Source organism: Neoarius graeffei, chromosome 2 (genome assembly GCF_027579695.1).
Source record: "Neoarius graeffei isolate fNeoGra1 chromosome 2, fNeoGra1.pri, whole genome shotgun sequence".
Taxonomy (NCBI): domain Eukaryota; kingdom Metazoa; phylum Chordata; class Actinopteri; order Siluriformes; family Ariidae; genus Neoarius; species Neoarius graeffei.
In genome coordinates, this window is record NC_083570.1 from 57193350 (window position 1) to 57213020 (window position 19671).

Consider the following 19671-nt stretch of genomic DNA (forward strand, 5'->3'; position numbering starts at 1 on the left):
CAGCCTTGCTGTGACAAAGTGAATCCTCTCACATGCAGCGGCTGCGTCTGCCCTCGGAGGGATGTAAACACAGATGGTGATCACGTGACTGAACTCCCTCGGCAGATAATATGGCCGCAGGCTAATGGCTAGCAGCTCTAAGTCCGGGCAACATAAAACTGTCTTTATGGAGCTATGTCCCGGGTTACACCAGCGATTGTTGACATAAATGATGAGTCCCCCACCTTTGCTTTTCCGCATGTGTTAGTGTCTCTGTCGGCTCTCACAGCAGTGAATCCCCGCAGATCCATGTTAGCATCTGGTACAAGGTGTGTTAGCCATGTCTCCGTAAAGATAAACAAGCTGCTCTCCCGGTAAATCCGCTGGTTGTTCAGAGCGGAAAGCTTGTCGACTTTATTTGACAGCAAGTTCACATTCCCCATGATAACGGAGGGAATGGATGGTTTGTAGCACCGCTGGTTGTCCGCTAGCCTAGCCTTTAGCTTAGCTCCAGCTTTGCAGCCCCTGGGTTTCCTCCTCAGCTCCGCTGGGATGGGGTGTCGTATCCCGGCTCGTCCCATTGTTTTCAGGGCCAGCAGCTCCTCTCTCGAATAAGTGAGAAAATTGGCTCCTGGTTGCGTGTTAAAGTTAAATATATCCATGTTATATAGTTAAACACACTATGTCTTTGTAAGAAGAGCAAAAAAGTAAAAAAAAAGGTGGAAAAAGAGGTTTAAAGAGCTAAGAGGTTTAAAGAGCTAAGAGCGTGTAGCGTTCATCAGTAGTGTTAGCGAATGCTAATAAAGTGGTCAAGCCAGTGCTATCGAGAGCAAGTTGCACAGGCTCATGACTGAGAGACTAAGATTTCTGTCTCCAGACTTTTCTTCCACACACGCTCACCACAACATTTTTCACTCAGACTTAAGTATTCATTTCCCTCTGTAATTTTCTTCGTTACTTTTAAAATCAACAGTGACAGCTACAAACGATGGAGTGACCTGGCAGTCTGCCGCTAATCCCTTGCAAAATCCTTCGCCCTGTTTCTGTTTTGGTGTATCTGCCTAAAGTTTGGCTGAGCTGAAGTCCCAGCTCTAACAGTAACGGCTCACCACCGCAGAGGGATGAGGCCAGCATTAGGAGATCACGGGTGAAATAAGTGAAATATGGTTAATAACAGCAACAGCAGCAACAAAGGAATGGAGTTATATCTGTGGGAATCAAAATGCTAAGATGCAAATTGTCTCAGTAAAAGAAATTATGATGTAATTATTAACTGACAATTATTTAGTGTAATTTTGGAGCATACTTGTTTTTTATGCTGACTAAACAAGATGCAATGTAATATTCTGTTTCTCAGACAAAATTTGAGTTACTCTCTCTCTCTCACCCTCAGGTTCCTCATCAGCCTGGTCCATCTCCAGTTTGGTCAGCAAGCTCACAAACCATTCAAAGGACTTCTGATCTCGATTTATCCAAATGAAATCCACCTGTAGAAGGTCATAGCTTTAATGTCATCCAGGCAGAATGCCTGCAGTCACTTCCATTTCAGTTTGTTTGCAATTTCTTTTCAGTAATGTGTTACCTTCCTTAGCTTCATCTCATTATCTTTGATAGTCTCACACCACGAGTAGTTACAGTTCGGGCAGTTCTGCTTCCTCAGTCGATAACTGTAAAGTAGAAGATAAATAAAAGGAGTCAATTTACGTTGTGTGTTTGAAAATACTGTATACTGTATGTATAGATTTGTAGCATTTTCTCTTCTACTAAGATAATTTTATCCATGTATGTAGCATTCTGGTTTAAAACTGGTTGAAAACTTGATTCAAGACAATACTGGCTAAGGGTTGAAATTTATGCTTAGGATCTCACCGGTACATGATGCTCTGCAAGATGGATGCAAAGGGCGTGATGCCAATGCCAGCCCCAATCAGCACTGCATGCTCTGAGGCAAAGATCTGCCTGGTTGGGGTGCCATAGGGCCCATCTACATAACACTGTGGCAATTTTTCAATCACACGCTTCATTCATTTGATCATAGATATAGGTAGGCCTATCTAACATAAAACCATATATAAACACTTTAATTGAAGAGTGGCTACTTTTGGCCTTCACAACACATTCATAAGCATTACATACTTTTTTTAAATATAGAAATACTGGAGGATTTATGTAATGCTTTATTTTTCAAAACCTGTGAAATGACATTAGACTTATTTTAGGTTTTTTACCATTAGATGAACTAGAGAGGAAATTCAACTGCCATTATAGGTTGACTGTTTAAGACTGTTATACATTATAAGACTGTAACATTTTATTGGAAGTTAATTTTGTTTTAACAGAATATTTGTGAAGTACTGAGACGTCTTTGGAGTGGTCCCTGTGTTATCCATCCTTTAGGGAGGTGTATTTACTTTGTCTATGTCATACAGTATGTTAGCATTGAAAATTGAAAGTGTTGGTGTTCCAGTTGCATCAAAAAATATTATGAGGTACCATTTTACTACAACTTCACTTATTTACAGTGCCCATATATCAGCAAAAATGAATGATTTTAATGGTCTCATATTACAGCAATAATCAAATTTGTATATATAACACTGATTTGGATAACAAATATTCAATAAAGGATTAACAAAATGGATTATCATATTCACTGTAGGTGGTAAAAGAGAACAACTGGACTTGCTTGAAGATTCTTGAAGACGTTTCACCTCTCATCCGAAAGGCTTCTTCAATTCTGTCTGACTAATGGCGAGTATCAGGTATTTCTCCTCTCATGGATGAAAAGCAATCCTAAGGTGCCGTTGAGTCATCCTGTTGGTGTGGGTCACTGGGGGCTGGGTGTGAATGGCCTAGACAGTCGTTGGGGTGATCAGTGGTTGTTGGTTCTCTCTGTCCTCCCGTGAGTCATTGAGGGCCCGTCCACACGAGTACGTTTTTGTCGAATCCGCATAAATACTTTATCATTTTGGCCTCGCGTCCAGACGGATCTGGCTTTTTCAAGGTGTGAAACTGGTATTTTTTAAAAACGGGTCCCAGAGTGGGAAAATCCTAAAATGCCGGATAGCCCGGAGTCGTCTGGACAGCGAATGCCGTCAGAAATGATGACGTATAAGCCCCGCCTCTCTAACCTTTAACCTCAGCCGCCGCCGCTAGACGCGTCATAACAACAACAATGGCAGACTACAGGCTTGTGCTCGTACTGCAGAAACATCCAATGTGACATGAAGTAGAAGTTCCACTTCATTGTCGGTCCACACAAAAGACTCTCCTCTTCCTTTCGGAGTTGCACTGGCCATGATCGTCCTCTTCTCGTGTTATGAGCTTGTTTGTAAACAGCACGTGACCTTTATACGCATGCTCCATGGCTTCTCTTCCGGTTTTAGTGTATTGGTGTGGCGGCGTCACAGTGCCACATACAGGCCTGGCATATGTACTACAGCATTTTGGGTCGTTTCCAGTGAATCCGTGTGGACGCAGATATTTCTGGAAACGATGCCGTGTTTACGGAGATTTTTTTCAAAACGACAACATATTGGGTGAGGCCGCGTACTCGTGTGGACAGGCCCTGAAACAGCTGGGTTTTGGTGTGCATTCAGTTGTCTGGGAAGTGTGCCAAGGACTGCATTGTAGGTGGCTGATAAATGGTGTCTTAGACCACATTTTATCGGATTCACCTGAATCCGTTGCCATGTGGACAGGGCCTAACTCCTCGCTCATACCAACAATCCTCTCTGGCTAAAATGCGTACGTTGCAATCCTGAAATGAGTGTCCTTTGTTGTTAAGATAAAGATAGACAGCAGAGTTCTGGCCTGAGGAACTGGCTCTCCTGTGTTGAGCCATGTGCCTGTGAAGCGGTTGTTTTGTTTCCTCAATATACGAGTCCGGGGCGGCACGGTGGTGTAGTGGTTAGCGCTGTCGCCTCACAGCAAGAAGGTCCTGGGTTCGAGCCCTGGGGCCGGCGAGGGCCTTTCTGTGTGGAGTTTGCATGTTCTCCCCGTGTCCACGTGGGTTTCCTCCGGGTGCTCCGGTTTCCCCCACAGTCCAAAGACATGCAGATTAGGTTAACTGGTGACTCTAAATTGAGCGTAGGTGTGAATGTGAGTGTGAATGGTTGTCTGTGTCTATGTGTCAGCCCTGCGATGACCTGGCGACTTGTCCAGGGTGTACCCCGCCTTTTGCCCATAGTCAGCTGGGATAGGCTCCAGCTTGCCTGCGACCCTGTAGAAGGATAAAGCGGCTAGAGATAATGAGATGAGATGAGATATACGAGTCCATGCAATCCTCACTGCACTGAATTGCATACACTACGTTGTCCTATTTGTGTCTGGCTATTCTGTCCTTAGGGTGGACCGGTTTCTGCTTCAGGGTGTTACTGGGTCTGAAATGTACCGGAATGCTGTGTTTGTAGAAGATCCTCCTGAGTTTCTCGGATAGACCAGAAATGTAAGGAATGACAATGTTCTTGCATTTGTTCCTGTTATCCTCCTTGTCCATTATGTTCCTTTTTCTGCTCTTGAAGAAAGCCCAGTTGGGATACCCGCAGTTCTGAAGTGCTTTCTTGATGTGATTTTGCTCCTTCTCTTTTCCCTCTACCATTGTAGGAATGTTCCGAGTCCTGTGTTGGAGAAAAAGGAACATAACGGACAAGGAAGATAACAGGAACAAATGCAAGAACATTGTCATTCCCTACATTTCTGGTCTATCTGAGAAACTCAGGAGGATCTTCTACAAACACAGCATTCTGGTACATTTCAGACCCAGTAACACCCTGAAGCAGAAACTGGTCCACCCTAAGGACAGAATAGCCAGACACAAACAGGACAGCATAGTGTATGCAATGCAGTGCAGTGAGGATTGTACCGACTCATATATTGGGGAAACAAAACAACCACTTCACAGGCGCATGGCTCAACACAGGAGAGCCAGTTCCTCAGGCCAGGACTCTGCTGTCTATCTTCATCTTAACAACAAAGGACACTCATTTCAGGATTGTAACGTACACATTTTAGCCAGAGAGGATTGTTGGTTTGACCGAGAAAAAGAAGCCATTTTTGTCAACCTGGAACGGCCATCACTGAACAGAGGTGGTGGTCTAAGACAGCCTTTCTCAATCGGGGTGCCGCAGCACCCTGGGGTGCCATCTGGCTTTGTTAGGGGTGCCGTCAAAAAATTATACAGTGGGGCAAAAAAGTATTTAGTCAGCCGCCAATTGTGCAAGTTCTCCCACTTAAAAAGATGAGAGAGGCCTGTAATTTTCATCATAGATACACTTCATCTATGAGAGACAGAATGGGGGAAAGAATCCAGGAAATCACATTGTAGAAATTTTAATGAATTAATTGGTAAATTCCTCGGTAAAATAAATATTTGGTCACCTACAAACAAGCAAGATTTCTGGCTCTCACAGACGTGTAACAACTTCTTTAAGAGGCTCCTCTGTCCTCCACTCGTTACCTGTATTAATGGCACCTGTTTGAACTCATTATCAGTATAAAAGACACCTGTCCACAACCTCAAACAGTCACACTCCAAACTCCACTATGGCCAAGACCAAAGAGCTGTCAAAGAACACCAGAAACAAAATTGTAGACCTGCACCAGGCTGGGAAGACTGAATCTGCTGTAGGTAAGCAGCTTGGTGTGAAGAAATCAACTGTGGGAGCAATTATTAGAAAATGGAAGACGTACAAGACCACTGATAATCTCCTTCAATCTGGGGCTCCATGCAAGATCTCACCCCGTGGGGTCAAAATGATCACAAGAACGGTGAGCAAAAATCCCAGAACCACATGGGGGGACCTAGTGAATGACCTGCAGAGAGCTGGGACCAAAGTAACAAAGGCTACCATCAGTAACACACTATGCTGCCAGGGACTCAAATCCTGCAGTGATTGGGAGGAACGGCCTCCCCAATCTGAACCCGAGTGGTGTTTTGTTATTGGACTTCTGTGCTAGTCACGGTTTGTCCATAACGAACACCATGTTCGAGCATGGGGTTTCCATAAGTGCACGTGGCACCAGGACACCTTAGGTCGGAGGTTGATGATCGACTTTGTTGTCGTTTCATCGGATCTCCGGCCCTATGTCTTGGACACTCGGATGAAGAGAGGGGCTGAGCTGTCAACTGATCACCACCTGGTGGTGAGTTGGATCCGCTGGCAGAGGAGGAAGCCAGACAGACATGGCAGGCCCAAATGTATGGTGAGGGTCTGCTGGGAACATCTGGCTGAGCACTCTGTCGGGGAGGTCTTTAACTCCCACCTCCGGGAGAGCTTCTCCCAGTTTCCGAGGGAGGTGGGGGACATTGAGTCTGAGTGGACCATGTTCTCTACCTCCATTGTAGATGCAGCTGTGGCCGCAAGGTCTCCGGTGCCTGTCGTGGCGGCAATCCCCAAACCTGGTGGTGGACACTGGAAGTAAGGGACGCCGTCAAGCTGAAGAAGGAGTCCTATCGGGTCATGTTAGCCTCTGGGACTCCGGAGGCAGCTGACGGGTATCAGCAGGCCAGGCGTGCCGCAGCTCGGGCAGTTGCAGAGGCAAAAACTCGGAACTGGGAGGAGTTCGGTGAGGCCATGGAGGAGGACTATCAGTCGGCCTCGAAGAAATTCTGGCAAACCATCCGGCGCCTCAGGAGGGGGAAGCAGTACTCTGCCAACACTGTTTACAGTGCAGGTGGGGAGCTGTTGACCTCGACTGGGGACATTGTCGGGTGGTGGAAGGAATACTTCGAGGATCTCCTTAATCCCACTGTCACGTCTTCCATTGAGGAAGCGGAGGCTGATGACTCAGAGGTGGACTCATCCATTACCCAAGCCGAAGTCACTGAGGTGGTTTTCAAGTTCCTCGGTGGCAGGGCACCGGGGGTGGATGAGATCTGCCCTGAGTATCTCAAGTCTCTGGATGTTGTGGGGCTGTCTTGGCTGACACGCCTCTGCAGCATCGCATGGCGGTCGGGGACAGTGCCTTTGGAGTGGCAGACTGGGGTGGTGGTCCCTCTTTTTAAGAAAGGGAACTGGAGAGTGTGCTCCAATTATAGGGGAATCACACTTCTCAGCCTCCCCGGAAAGGTTTACTCCAGGGTACTGGAGAGGAGAATTCAGCCAATAGTCGAACCTCAGATCCAGGAGGAACAATGCGGTTTTCGTCCTGGTCGTGGAACACTGGACCAGCTCTATACCCTTCATAGGGTGCTCGAGGGTTCATGGGAGTTTGCCCAACCAGTCCACATGTGCTTTGTGGATCTGGAGAAGACATTCGACCTTGTCCCTCGTGGTATTCTGTGGGGGGTGCTTTGGGAGTATGGGGTTCGGGGCTCTTTGCTAAGGGCTGTCCGGTCCCTGTACGAACAGAGCAGGAGTCTGGTTTGCATTGCCAGCAGTAAGTCAGACCTGTTCCCAGTGCATGTTGGACTCTGGCAGGGCTGCCCTTTGTCACCGGTTCTGTTCATAATTTTTATGGACAGAATTTCTAGGCGCAGCCAGGGGCAGGAAGGAATCCTGTTTGGGAACCACAGGATTTCATCTCTGCTTTTTGCGGATGATGTTGTCCTGTTGGCTTCTTCAAACCAGGACCTTCAGCATGCACTGGGGAGGTTTGCAGTCGAGTGTGAAGTGGCTGGGATGAGAATCAGCACCTCCAAGTCCGAGGCCATGGTTCTCGACCGGAAAAGGGTGGCTTGCCCTCTCCAGGTTGGTGGAGAAGTCCTGCCTCAAGTGGAGGAGTTTAAGTATCTCGGGATCTTGTTCACAAGTGAGGGAAGGATGGAGCGTGAGATTGACAGGCGAATTGGTGCAGCCTCCGTCATGGTGAAGAAGGAGCTGAGCCAAAAGGCGAAGCTCTCAATTTACCGGTCGATCTACGTTCCGACTCTCACCTATGGTCATGAGCTTTGGATAATGACTGAAAGAACAAGATCACGGATACAAGCGGCCGAAATGAGTTTCCTTCGCAGGGTGGCTGGGCGCTCCCTTAGAGATAGGGTGAGAAGCACAGTCACTCGGGAGGAGCTCGGAGTAGAGCCGCTGCTCCTCCACATTGAGAGGAATCAGCTGAGGTGGCTCGGGCATCTCTTTCGGATGCCTCCTGGACGCCTCCCTGGGAAGGTGTTCCAGGCATGTCCCCCTGGGAGGAGGCCCCGGGGAAGACCCAGGACACGCTGGAGGGACTATGTCTCTCGGCTGGCCTGGGAACGCCTCGGTGTTCTTCCCGAGGAGCTGGCTGAGGTGTCTGGGGAAAGGAAAGTTTGGGCTTCCATGCTCAGACTACTGCCTCCGCGACCCGGCCCCAGATAAAGCGGAAGAAGACGAGACAAGACGAGACGAGATGAGACGTGTGGAAGCAGGTCAAAATTTTATGTTTAATATTTAAAAAAAAATCTTTTTAGGTATAGAAATGCCATTCACTGGAAAAGAAAAGCCGTTTTGTGTGTTAGAGTACGCTCGAACACAGTCAAACAAGACTGTGCAGCGTGAATTTATGAGAGAATTCTGTAAAAATGCACTAACTGCAATGCAGATTTGGACACGGCACAAAAAGTTCAAAGAGGAAGGCTGCCTGTGTGTGTGTGTGTGTGTGTGTGTGTGTGTGTGTGTGTGTGTCAGGCAGCGCACATATTGAAAATTTGTGAAATCGTTCATGGAATCCACATACCTTTGAATTTCTCATTCAAATTTTGAGGAATAAATCTTATACTGCCTGTTCAGTTTCATTTGCCTAGACTATGCAGTTCCTGGGATATTTACATCTCAAATAATATCAATTTTTTTAAACACCCTGTATTATAATACTCTTAAAAGACTTCAGTGTTAGATAAGTACTGTACCACTATGTAATCATTACTCACCTTGATGTCACAATATCTATGATTCTCACTCAGTTTAGCAGAGATCTGTAAAGTAGTACAATTTCAATTAATTATTTTAATTAATTCCTTTGTAATTAATTCTTATAACTGGATAAGTAGGTTAGCAAGTGTTCAGTAAGTAGGTTTTTTCTAATAGAAATTACCTCTCTAGTAACTGGAGGCATGTCTCCCAGTTCTACCTGCGCTCTGAGGTCTGGGTTTGGTCTCTGAGAACCAGACCGTACTCCGTTCTTGCGATACAGAGTTAGCTCAATGGCATTATCCTCATTAGATGCTACGGTTTCATGACAGCTCACAGACTGGAACAGCTCTTCCTGCTATTGGCATGAGACAGTTCATCAGTGTGTTGAATTGATGACTGCTTCAAGTAAAATGTAGACAATCAACTAAACAGCCAATAAAACAGCATGGTGCCATCTCAATCACTTGCATAGTTAGCTATGTGATTAGATCTTTAAAAAAAAAAAAAGAGGTTATGTGCCCACCTGGGTTCTTTCCTGGTGACTTCGGTTCCTCAGGCTGGCTGTAAGTCTCTTGTTGCTGATGACTTGGCTCTCTGGCTGTCTAAAATACTCAAATAGCCGATTTGTCCATTGGCCCATTGAGCGCACATGGAGCCATATGGTATCTATGAAAATAAATGACTAACTTATCAGCTCTCCAAGTTTAATTATAACATATTGAGAGCAGTTTTGCAGAGTGATTCATAATAAGTGAATTCTTGCTTCCTGAACACAGAAAGAACCTTCAATGGATGATTACTGTGAAATAGTGAACTGCTAAGTTGCATTTGGCTATGTACTGTAGATATGAGCAATTTGCTGTACCTTGTTGCTCTGGTGCACTGCTGATGGTAAATGGGTGCCACTCATACTTGGCTATGACTGGGATGTTGAGGTAGACATAGTCACCAGGTTTAAAATGGAAGAATGGTGGCCGCTTGATCACTAGATGTGTTACCTTTAATATCCAACAAAATGAAGAAAGACAAAAGTCTTATATCAAGGCACACACTGCATGGATAAACAACTTAATATGTCTATAGATGATTCCCTGAAATGCCACGTCTTTGTGTAAAAAGGGTATGTGGTTCACCAAATATACATTTAAATTCCGACATTAAACACTTTATACCTTCAGAGCTAGAACTAAAGCAAAGAGCTTTAACTGTCTCATAACTTATGAGCTACACTGTATGTAGAATTCAATCATGAAATATTTATTATTTAAAAACAACACATAAAGAACACCACACTAGACTTAGAGTTTGCTTTTGTTAGTACCTTAGATGGCAGCAAGTTGACCTCAACAATATACAGGGCTGCCATGCGAGACACTGCAATACCAACTAACTTCTCCACAAGGAAGATCACACCAGGTACCACAAACCACTTCCAGAAATTAGCGCAGTGGATTATGAGCAGTGCCCAAACCCAAATATAAGACAGATGAGACCAGTAGAACACCTAAACATACACAAAAAGAATGTTTGTAATAAGAGAAAATGTTGTGTTTGTGAAGATTCTCAATCATCCAGGTCATAGTAAACTGTGGGTGGTAGAAATGGGCAACTGGACTTGCTTGAAGATTCTTGAAAACATTTCACCTCTCGTCCAAAAGGCTTCCTCAGTTCTGTCTGACTAATAGGGAGTATCAGATATTTATCCTCTCCTGGATCAGAATCAGAATTCTGATGACCAGCTCATCTAAGGTGTCATTGAGGCATCATGTTGGTATGGGTCACTGGAGGCTGGGTGTGAACGGCGAGTCATTAGGGTGATCAAAGGATTGCCCGTTAGGGTGATCAATGGCAATCTGACTCTCTCTGTCCTCCTGTGAGTCACCAAAAACAGCTGGGTCCTGGCGTACACCCAGCCGTCTGGGAAGAGTGTCCAAGACCGCCTTGTAGATGGTTGACAAATGATGTCTTAGACCCCCACCTCTGTTCAGTGATGGCCATTCCAGGTTGACAAAAATGGCTTCTTTAACTCCTAGCTCATACCAACGATCCTCTCTGGCTAAAATGCGTACGTTACAATCCTGAAATGAGTGTCCTTTGTTGTTAAGATGAATGTAGACAGCCAAGTCCTGGCCTGAGGAGCTGGCTCTCCTGTATTGGGCCAAGTGCCTGTATAGCGGTTGTTTTGTCTCCCCAATATACGAATCTGTGCAATCCTCACTGCACTGAATTGCATACACTACGTTGTCCTGTTTGTGTCTGGGTATTCTGTCCTTAGGGTGGGACCAGTTTCTGCTTCAGGGTGTTACTGGGTCTGAAATGTACCGGAATGTTGTGTTTGTAGAAGATCCTCCTGAGTTTCTCAGATAGACCAGAAATGTAGGGAATGACAATGTTCTTGCATTTGTTCCTGTTATCATCCTTGTCAGTTATGTTCCTTTTTATGCTCTTTAGGAAAGCCCAGTTGGGATAACCGCAATTCTGAAGTGCTTTCTTGATATGATTCTGCTCCTTCTCTTTTCCCTCTAATGTTGTAGGAATGTTCTGAGCCCTGTGTTGCAAGGTCCTAATGACCCCCAATTTATGTTCCAGTGGGTGGTGAGAGTCGAAAAGTAGGTACTGGTCTGTGTGTGTGAGTTTCCAGTAGACCTCAATACTAAGGCTTCTGTCTTGTCTAATGTGTACATCACAATCCAAGAAGGCTAGATTATTCCCACTGACTTCCTCCCGAGTGAAGTTGATGTTGCTATCCACTGCACTGATGTGTTTCGAGAAAGCTTCCACCTCCTGGATTTTGATTTTAACCCAGGTATCATCCACGTATCTAAACCAATGGCTGGGAGCAACTCCTGCAAAAGTGGTCAAAAGTATATGTTCCACTTCCTCCATGTATAAATTGGCCACAATAGGGGACACTGGTGATCCCATGGTGCATCCATGCTTCTGTCTGTAGAAACTTTCATTAAACTGGAAATAAGTGGTAGTCAGGCAGAGGTCAAGCAGGGTGCAAATCTGATCCGTGGTGAGTTTCATTCTATCCAGCAAGGAGCTATCCTGAAGGAGTCATTTTCTTACAGATTCGACTGCTTCTGTGGTGGGAATGCAGGTGAACAGAGAAGTGACATCGTAGGAAACCATGGTTTCATCTGAATCTAGTTTGAGGTCTGCAACTTTAGAAGCAAAATCTTGGGAATTTTTGACATGATATGGTGTATTCCCAACCAGAGGAGCCAAGATGGTGGCTAGGTGTTTAGCAATGTTATATGTGACCGAGTTTATACTGGTGATAATAGGTCTGAGATTCACAAAGAAGGAGATTCACAAAGAAGGAGCTCCTCTCAGACCTATTATCAGCAGTATAAACTCGATCACATATAACATTGCTAAACACCTAGCCACCATCTTGGCTCCTCTGGTTGGGAATACACCATATCATGTCAAAAATTCCCAAGATTTTGCTTCTAAAGTTGCAGACCTCAAACTAGATTCAGATGAAACCATGGTTTCCTACGATGTCACTTCTCTGTTCACCTGCATTCCCACCACAGAAGCAGTCGAATCTGTAAGAAAATGACTCCTTCAGGATAGCTCCTTGCTGGATAGAATGAAACTCACCACGGATCAGATTTGCACCCTGCTTGACCTCTGCCTGACTACCACTTATTTCCAGTTTAATGAAAGTTTCTACAGACAGAAGCATGGATGCACCATGGGATCACCAGTGTCCCCTATTGTGGCCAATTTATACATGGAGGAAGTGGAACATATACCTTTGACCACTTTTGCAGGAGTTGCTCCCAGCCATTGGTTTAGATACGTGGATGATACCTGGGTTAAAATCAAAATCCAGGAGGTGGAAGCTTTCTCGAAACACATCAGTGCAGTGGATAGCAACATCAACTTCACTCGGGAGGATGTCAGTGGGAATAATCTAGCCTTCTTGGATTGTGATGTACACATTAGACAAGACAGAAGCCTTAGTATCGAGGTCTACCGGAAACCCACACACACACAGACCAGTACCTACTTTTCGACTCTCAGCACCCATTGGAACATAAATTGGGGATCATTAGGACCTTGCAACACAGGGCTCAGAACATTCCTACAACATTAGAGGGAAAAGAGAAGGAGCAGAATCATATCAAGAAAGCACTTCAGAATTGCGGTTATCCCAACTGGGCTTTCCTAAAGAGCATAAAAAGGAACATAACTGACAAGGATGATAACAGGAACAAACGCAAGAACATTGTCATTCCCTACATTTCTGGTCTATCTGAGAAACTCAGGAGGATCTTCTACAAACACAACATTCCGGTACATTTCAGACCCAGTAACACCCTGAAGTAGAAACTGGTCCACCCTAAGGACAGAATACCCAGACACAAACAGGACAACGTATGCAATTCAGTGCAGTGAGGATTGCACAGATTCGTATATTGGGGAGACAAAACAACCACTATACAGGCGCTTGGCCCAAAACAGGAGAGCCAGCTCCTCAGGCCAGGACTCGGCTGTCTACATTCATCTTAAAGGAACAGTCCACCATACTTCCATAATGAAATATGCTCTTATCTGAATTGAGACGAGCTGCTCCGTACCTCTCCGAGCTTTGTGCGACCTCCCAGTCAGTCAGACGCAGTCAGACGCGCTGTCACTCCTTTTAGCAATGTAGCTAGGCTCAGTATGGCCAATGGTATTTTTTGGGGCTGTAGTTAGATGCGACCAAACTCTTCCGCGTTTTTCCTGTTTACATAGGTTTATATGACCAGTGATATGAAACAAGTTCAGTTACACAAATTGAAACGTAGTGATTTTCTATGCTATGGAAAGTCCGCACTATAATGACAGGCGTACTAACACCTTCTGTGCGCTTCGGCAGCGCATTGATATCTGAGCTCCATATCAATGCGCTGCCGAAGTGCGCAGAAGGTGTTAGTATGCCTGTCATTATAGTGCGGACTTTCCATAGCATAGAAAATCACTACGTTTCAATTTGTGTACCTGAACTTGTTTCATATCACTGGTCATATAAACCAATGTAAACAGGAAAAACGCGGAAGAGTTTGGTCGCATCTAACTACAGCCCCAAAAAATACCATTGGCCATACTGAGCCTAGCTACATTGCTAACAGGAGTGACAGCGCGTCTGACTGCGTCTGACTGACTGGGAGGTCGCGCAAAGCTTGGAGAGGTACAGAGCAGCTCATCTCAATTCAGATAAGAGCATATTTCATTATGGAAGTATGGTGGACTGTTCCTTTAACAACAAAGGACACTCATTTCAGGATTGTAACGTACGCATTTTAGCCAGAGAGGATCGTTGGTATGAGCGAGGAGTTAAAGAAGCCATTTTTGTCAACCTGGAACGGCCATCACTGAACAGAGGTGGGGGTCTAAGACATCATTTGTCAACCATCTACAAGGCAGTCTTGGACACTCTTCCCAGACGGCTGGGTGTACGCCAGGACCCAGCTGTTTTTGGTGACTCACAGGAGGACAGAGAGAGTCAGATTGCCATTGATCACCCTAACGGGCAATCCTTTGATCACCCTAATGACTCGCCGTTCACACCCAGCCTCCAGTGACCCATACCAACATGATGCCTCAATGACACCTTAGATGAGCTAGTCATCAGAATTCTGATTCTGATTCAGGAGAGGATAAATATCTGATACTCCTTATTAGTCAGACAGAACTGAGGAAGCCTTTTGGACGAGAGGTGAAACGTTTTCAAGAATCTTCAAGCAAGTCCAGTTGCCCATTTCTACCACCCACAGAAAATGTTGTGGTGTGTCAAAGTTTCTTACGCTCTACAAACAGGAATTTCCCTGTTTGTGTATTATTTTTTTTCGGAGATGGTAGCTCAGAATAACGTTAGAGCATCATACAGCCCATGACAGATAAAACTGAAAGACATGGGATGGGTTCCATCAACAAGTGTTACGTTAAAAATGGTTTAAAACTAATCAAGGATTTCTTCATCAAAGTTTTTTAATTCATTATTCCCTGTTTTTCCTGGTTCCCACCGGGTCAATGCTGGTTTCAAATGACCCCTGGTGGTTCATAGCCAACAAACTGATTCATAAATTGGGTGATATAACCTTGGACACAAGTCTTGGATCCAGAAGGTCACCTAAAAGTCATCATGCAAGACAAGCTTATCAACAGAACATACCAATGCAGCCACTACCAAAAATGCCGTTTTCAGAGACATGCATTTCAGGTCAGCATGTTGCATAGGTTCATGAGGAGGGCTTAGTGGAATTTAGCACAAAGGTAAGATCCCATGCTGGGCTCATCATGGCAAACGGAGGCACCTTGCCACTTCCAGAAAGGCTGATAAAGTTTATGAGCCCCCAGACGGAAGCATTTCTTGGTGGCATGGTGCACAGCAATGACTTCCACATACATCTTTAGCGTAGCTGGGGACCTTCTGTTGTCTAGCAGTCCCTGGAGAAAATATATTCCCAAGTCCAGTTAATAAGTAACAGCTTCCAATTAAGTGCATACAAGGCCTGTGTGCTAAGAGCGCTTTCATTTCTGAGAGTTTACTGGAAGGCTAAGTTGCTATTCTTAGTTGTTGATTCATTCCAACAAGTCAAATCCACAAACACAGCTGACATTGGTCAGGGTGTCAAATTTCTCCATCCATTTGGGACATCTGGAACTAATATTTGTAGATATTGTAAACACAGCATGCTTTTCAAGAAGCTTACAATCTAAAAGGATAAACTCCTGAGTCAAGGAGCATCTGATGAGTCTTGGAGTCCCAGACAAAAGGAATTAAAGAAACTAAATATCCAAAAAAATTTTTTTTAAACCATCTCTGGATTCAAACCAAAAGCAAACAACTATCAAGGACTGTGAGTACTGGATTTCCTACAATCAACCAGTGTACTGAGATACATCAGTATCATGTTTCCAATCTCACCACAGAATAATATTATGTGCAGCTGTAGATCTTTTATAAAGAAATCAGATTTCAAACAAAAATCCTCTCTAACAAAACTGACATAGTGGTTCTTATGGAAACTTGGTTCTCTGATGACAGCCCTTCATCTATGTTTTATAATACTGTCAGTAGACAGTTCATTGCTTAAGTGCCACCTAGTATGTAGCGTAGATGGGTATAGGTCAGTGTTTCTCAATGGTGGTGAGGGTGGTTGAGGGGTGGTTGAGGGGTGGGCCCCACTAGGAGGGCACGGCAAGCTCTCAGGGTGTCTCACTAATAAATTTGACAATAGAAAGCTAGGCAACAGGGAATGTTCAGCAGTCATAGCATTATTTTTCCACCTCTGGCTCTTTTCCCTACCATTAACTCATCCTTTAAAGAAGCTATATTCCAAGACAGTGAAAAAAAGTCATAGTTGCCCCATTACCAGCTAAGATCTATTCACTTTACCTTTGAGTTAGTTCAGATTTTTTTGAAAACTTTGCTTTCTAGTGGGGTCACAGTTGGAGTTTGAAATGCAAGTCAAATACTCTTGCATTTGTTGACTTTGTTGATACTTTGTTTAAGAATGCAGACAAAAATGGGCTCTGTATGCTTATGACTGTAAGAAGAATTTTAATCAGTTGAATAATAACATCTTAATCAATAAGTTCCTGACTACAGGATGGAGGCCTTCTTTGGTAACTAGATGACTATTTCTAAATGGAGGCAAAGAGTGCACTACCGCAGTGCCTTCTTGGACCAGGAGGAGTGGGGTGGCCTATGGAACCATATGGGCCTAGGCCAAACAAAATAATATATGTGTTTCCGGTTACCCGACCGACCCTGTAAAAACACTGCGACCCTTCAACTGTTTATGACCACGATAAACAAACTATTTCTCGTGCCCGACCCTACCTGCTTGGCAGCCACCTGGCGAGTCAAACGAGAACCACTAGGGCGTGTCATATAAACCACTCGGTATTTGCCGAAAGACACGAGGCCCGTCAGGAGTAAATTGACAACCAACACGCCCAGTTGCGTCCCGAGGAGCGAGGCTAGCCGACCCTGGCAGCGCTGGTTCATTGGGGACAGGGCAGAGGTCGCTGGCTAGCAAGTTTGGGGAGGCTGGGACCTCCCCTGTATGAGTTACGAGTGTCCAAAGTCGGGCTGGTGCGGGCAATAGAAATGAAACTAAAGCGGAGCACCGTGGCTCTTCGTCCCGAGGTGCGGGGCTAGCCAGGCCTGGCAGCACTGCTTCGTTGGGGGAGAGGGCAGAGGTCTCATGCGGGGAAAATAATTTAGTGTGGATATGGCTAGATAGTGATTGAAATAATGCATACATCACAAAGAACTGTTTGCTCAGGGTATAAATCGGGTATTCAACACTTCCAATGCTATTCTATACTCAACTTAAGATATCTGAATTGATAATAAATCTGAAATTGGAGGAGTTTGTGTCAGTGAAATGATACATTCCTTGATTTCCACCTGATTTAAACCTTAGAGCAAATATTATGAACCATGGACTAACAGGGCTGAAAAATGAAAGCATTTGCATTTATTTTGCAACACAATTTACAAACACAGAATAGGAAACTTAAATATAGGAAATTTAGTTTCTTTATTTGAAAAGAAAATGGCACGGAGCAGCTGTATTCATTAGAACAACATAAGTGAACATTGCATTCATAGAATAAGAAAAAACATGAAGCAAATATAATGTCATTAAGGCCGAGATGTTAGGCATGCACCCAATTTTGATAAACACACAAGACATCAGTTTTAAGTATGAAAGTCCCCACTAGTATATAAAAATATATTTTGGAAATGTTCAGAACTGAAGGGATAGCTCTAGATACTGGACCACCACCACCACTCTGGCCACCACCAAATAGATCATCCACCAAAATATTCCCATTTTACCTGGAAAATGAAAGTATGCCATCATTATTAGAACAATTTATATACAAGTGCATCCTTATATCATCAACGATATCTGATGACTAGGTTTAGTTTTGAACGAGTATTTTGCAAAAAAAGTTTTCAAAGGAAACTTCTCACTTTTTCCTACCTACCCTAGAAAATTTGTCGTAAACTTTTGGGATAAACAAAATTTTTTTTTTTCCCTACCTACCTACAGGTACCCTATTTTGAAAACCCAGGAAACAAGAAACATATATTATTTTATTTGGCCCTATCATCCATCCATCCATCTATCCATTACCTAGCTGCTTATCCTGTACAGGGTCGCGGGCAAGCTGGAGCCTATCCCAGCTGACTATGGGCGAGAGGCAGGGTACACCCTGGACAAGTTGTCAGGTCATCGCAGGGCTGCACATAGAGACAAACAACCATTCACACTCACACCTACGGTCAATTTAGAGCCACCAGTTAACATAACCTGCATGTCTTTGGACTGTGGGGGAAACCGGAGCACCTAGAGGAAACCCATGCAGACATGGGGAGAACATGCAGACTCCACACAGAAAGGCCCTCATCAGCTGCTGGGCTCAAACCCAGGACCTTCTATTGTTTAATTCTTATTATTATTGTTTAATTCTTATTATTTTTCTTCCCCAATTATTTTATGTAATTTTATTTTCTATTGTTTACTGTTCTGCTTTTACTTCTGTAAAGCACATTGAACTGCCACTGTGTATGAAATGTGCTATATAAATAAACTTGCCTTGCCTTGCCTTCTTGCTGAGAGGCGACAGCGCTAACCACTACACCACCATGCTGCCCTGGGCCTATCATATCAATCTATTTTGAGTTATGTGGCTCACAGATAGTTGAAGGGGAAAGGCTTCTATGCACCTTTGTGTTAAATTGTACTGGGAATTTAGGGGTGGAACTTTGGCAAAACTTCTTTCAGCTAAGATGACATAGGATAGATCTGAACTGGCGCATGATGTGTGCATTCAAAATTTCCCACCAGTTTAAACCTGACAGCTCTGAATGTGAATTTTTGTGAATTACTATTACAGGATTTCCCTGGTGACTCACAGAAGCTCAGGAACAGAATGGTTTAGAGTCGGCCCCTGTCAATGCAGTTGATGCCTAAGTCAAGCACTGCATGAGGAAATCTGACTCAAATGTGTGTTAGGAAAACTGACTTTGTAGATTTATTTGCAGATTTTCATATTCGTAGACTTAGCAATATGGGATATAGCTACAGACTGCTGTAGCAGAGACAGCTGGAGAAAGTTAAAGACTCAGAGGTGATAAGGCCAGCAGAGAACCCAACCCAGCAGGTAGAAGGAGTGGTATATATTCATTATATACCTTATATATTCAGCCAGAGGTGGACAGTAACGAAGTACATTTACTTGAGTACTGTACTTAAGTATGCTTTTTGAGTATCTGTACTTTACTTGAGTATTATTTTTTGTTGGAAACTTATGACTTTAACTTCACTACATTTGAAAGACAAATATCGTACTTTTCACTCCACTACATTTCTATCCTCGTTACTATGAAGCAGCTTCGAAAGTGGATGTTTTTTTCTTTTCTTTTTATTTCTTTTCTAAAATGTGATTGTTTTTTTTGCAGGTGACACTGAGACAGCCTATCAGTAATCACTCAGGTCACGTCACGTCCATAGACTGTATAAAAACAAGTTCAATGATTTCTCAGCAGCATTATTTGAACACAATCAGTTGATGGCAGAATGGAAGGAGGCGGTTCTTCTGGGGAATGCACACACCCATGGCTTTACCTAGAACCCATGTTTCAGTTTTCTGAAAGGATTAGATTTGTTTCATTTTAAATGTTTGCTTTGTTTGCCTAAAACGAACCACATCACAGCCTACAAAAACCCACCGTCAAACCTGCGGAAGCACATTGAGGGATGTAAATGTTTTATTCCAAGAGAAAGCTTGCAATGAAGTTGTCTGTGCTTTTAGAGCTAGTGATAATGTTGCAATAGCTATG

At 44.1% G+C, this 19671-nt stretch overlaps 1 protein-coding gene across 1 annotated transcript in view; it reads right to left on the reverse strand.

The window, feature by feature from the left end:
• The window catches only part of nox5 (NADPH oxidase, EF-hand calcium binding domain 5), a 58696-nt gene that overhangs the window by 12557 nt on the left and 26468 nt on the right, over window positions 1-19671 (reverse strand). The window contains exons 7-13 of the mRNA XM_060914510.1: window positions 10129-10311; window positions 9673-9805; window positions 9331-9473; window positions 8825-8869; window positions 1849-1973; window positions 1562-1646; window positions 1367-1466 (exon numbers count right to left, since the gene is read on the reverse strand). Of these exons, the coding sequence (XP_060770493.1) occupies window positions 1367-1466; window positions 1562-1646; window positions 1849-1973; window positions 8825-8869; window positions 9331-9473; window positions 9673-9805; window positions 10129-10311 (814 nt within the window). The remainder of the gene's footprint in view (window positions 1-1366; window positions 1467-1561; window positions 1647-1848; window positions 1974-8824; window positions 8870-9330; window positions 9474-9672; window positions 9806-10128; window positions 10312-19671) is intronic.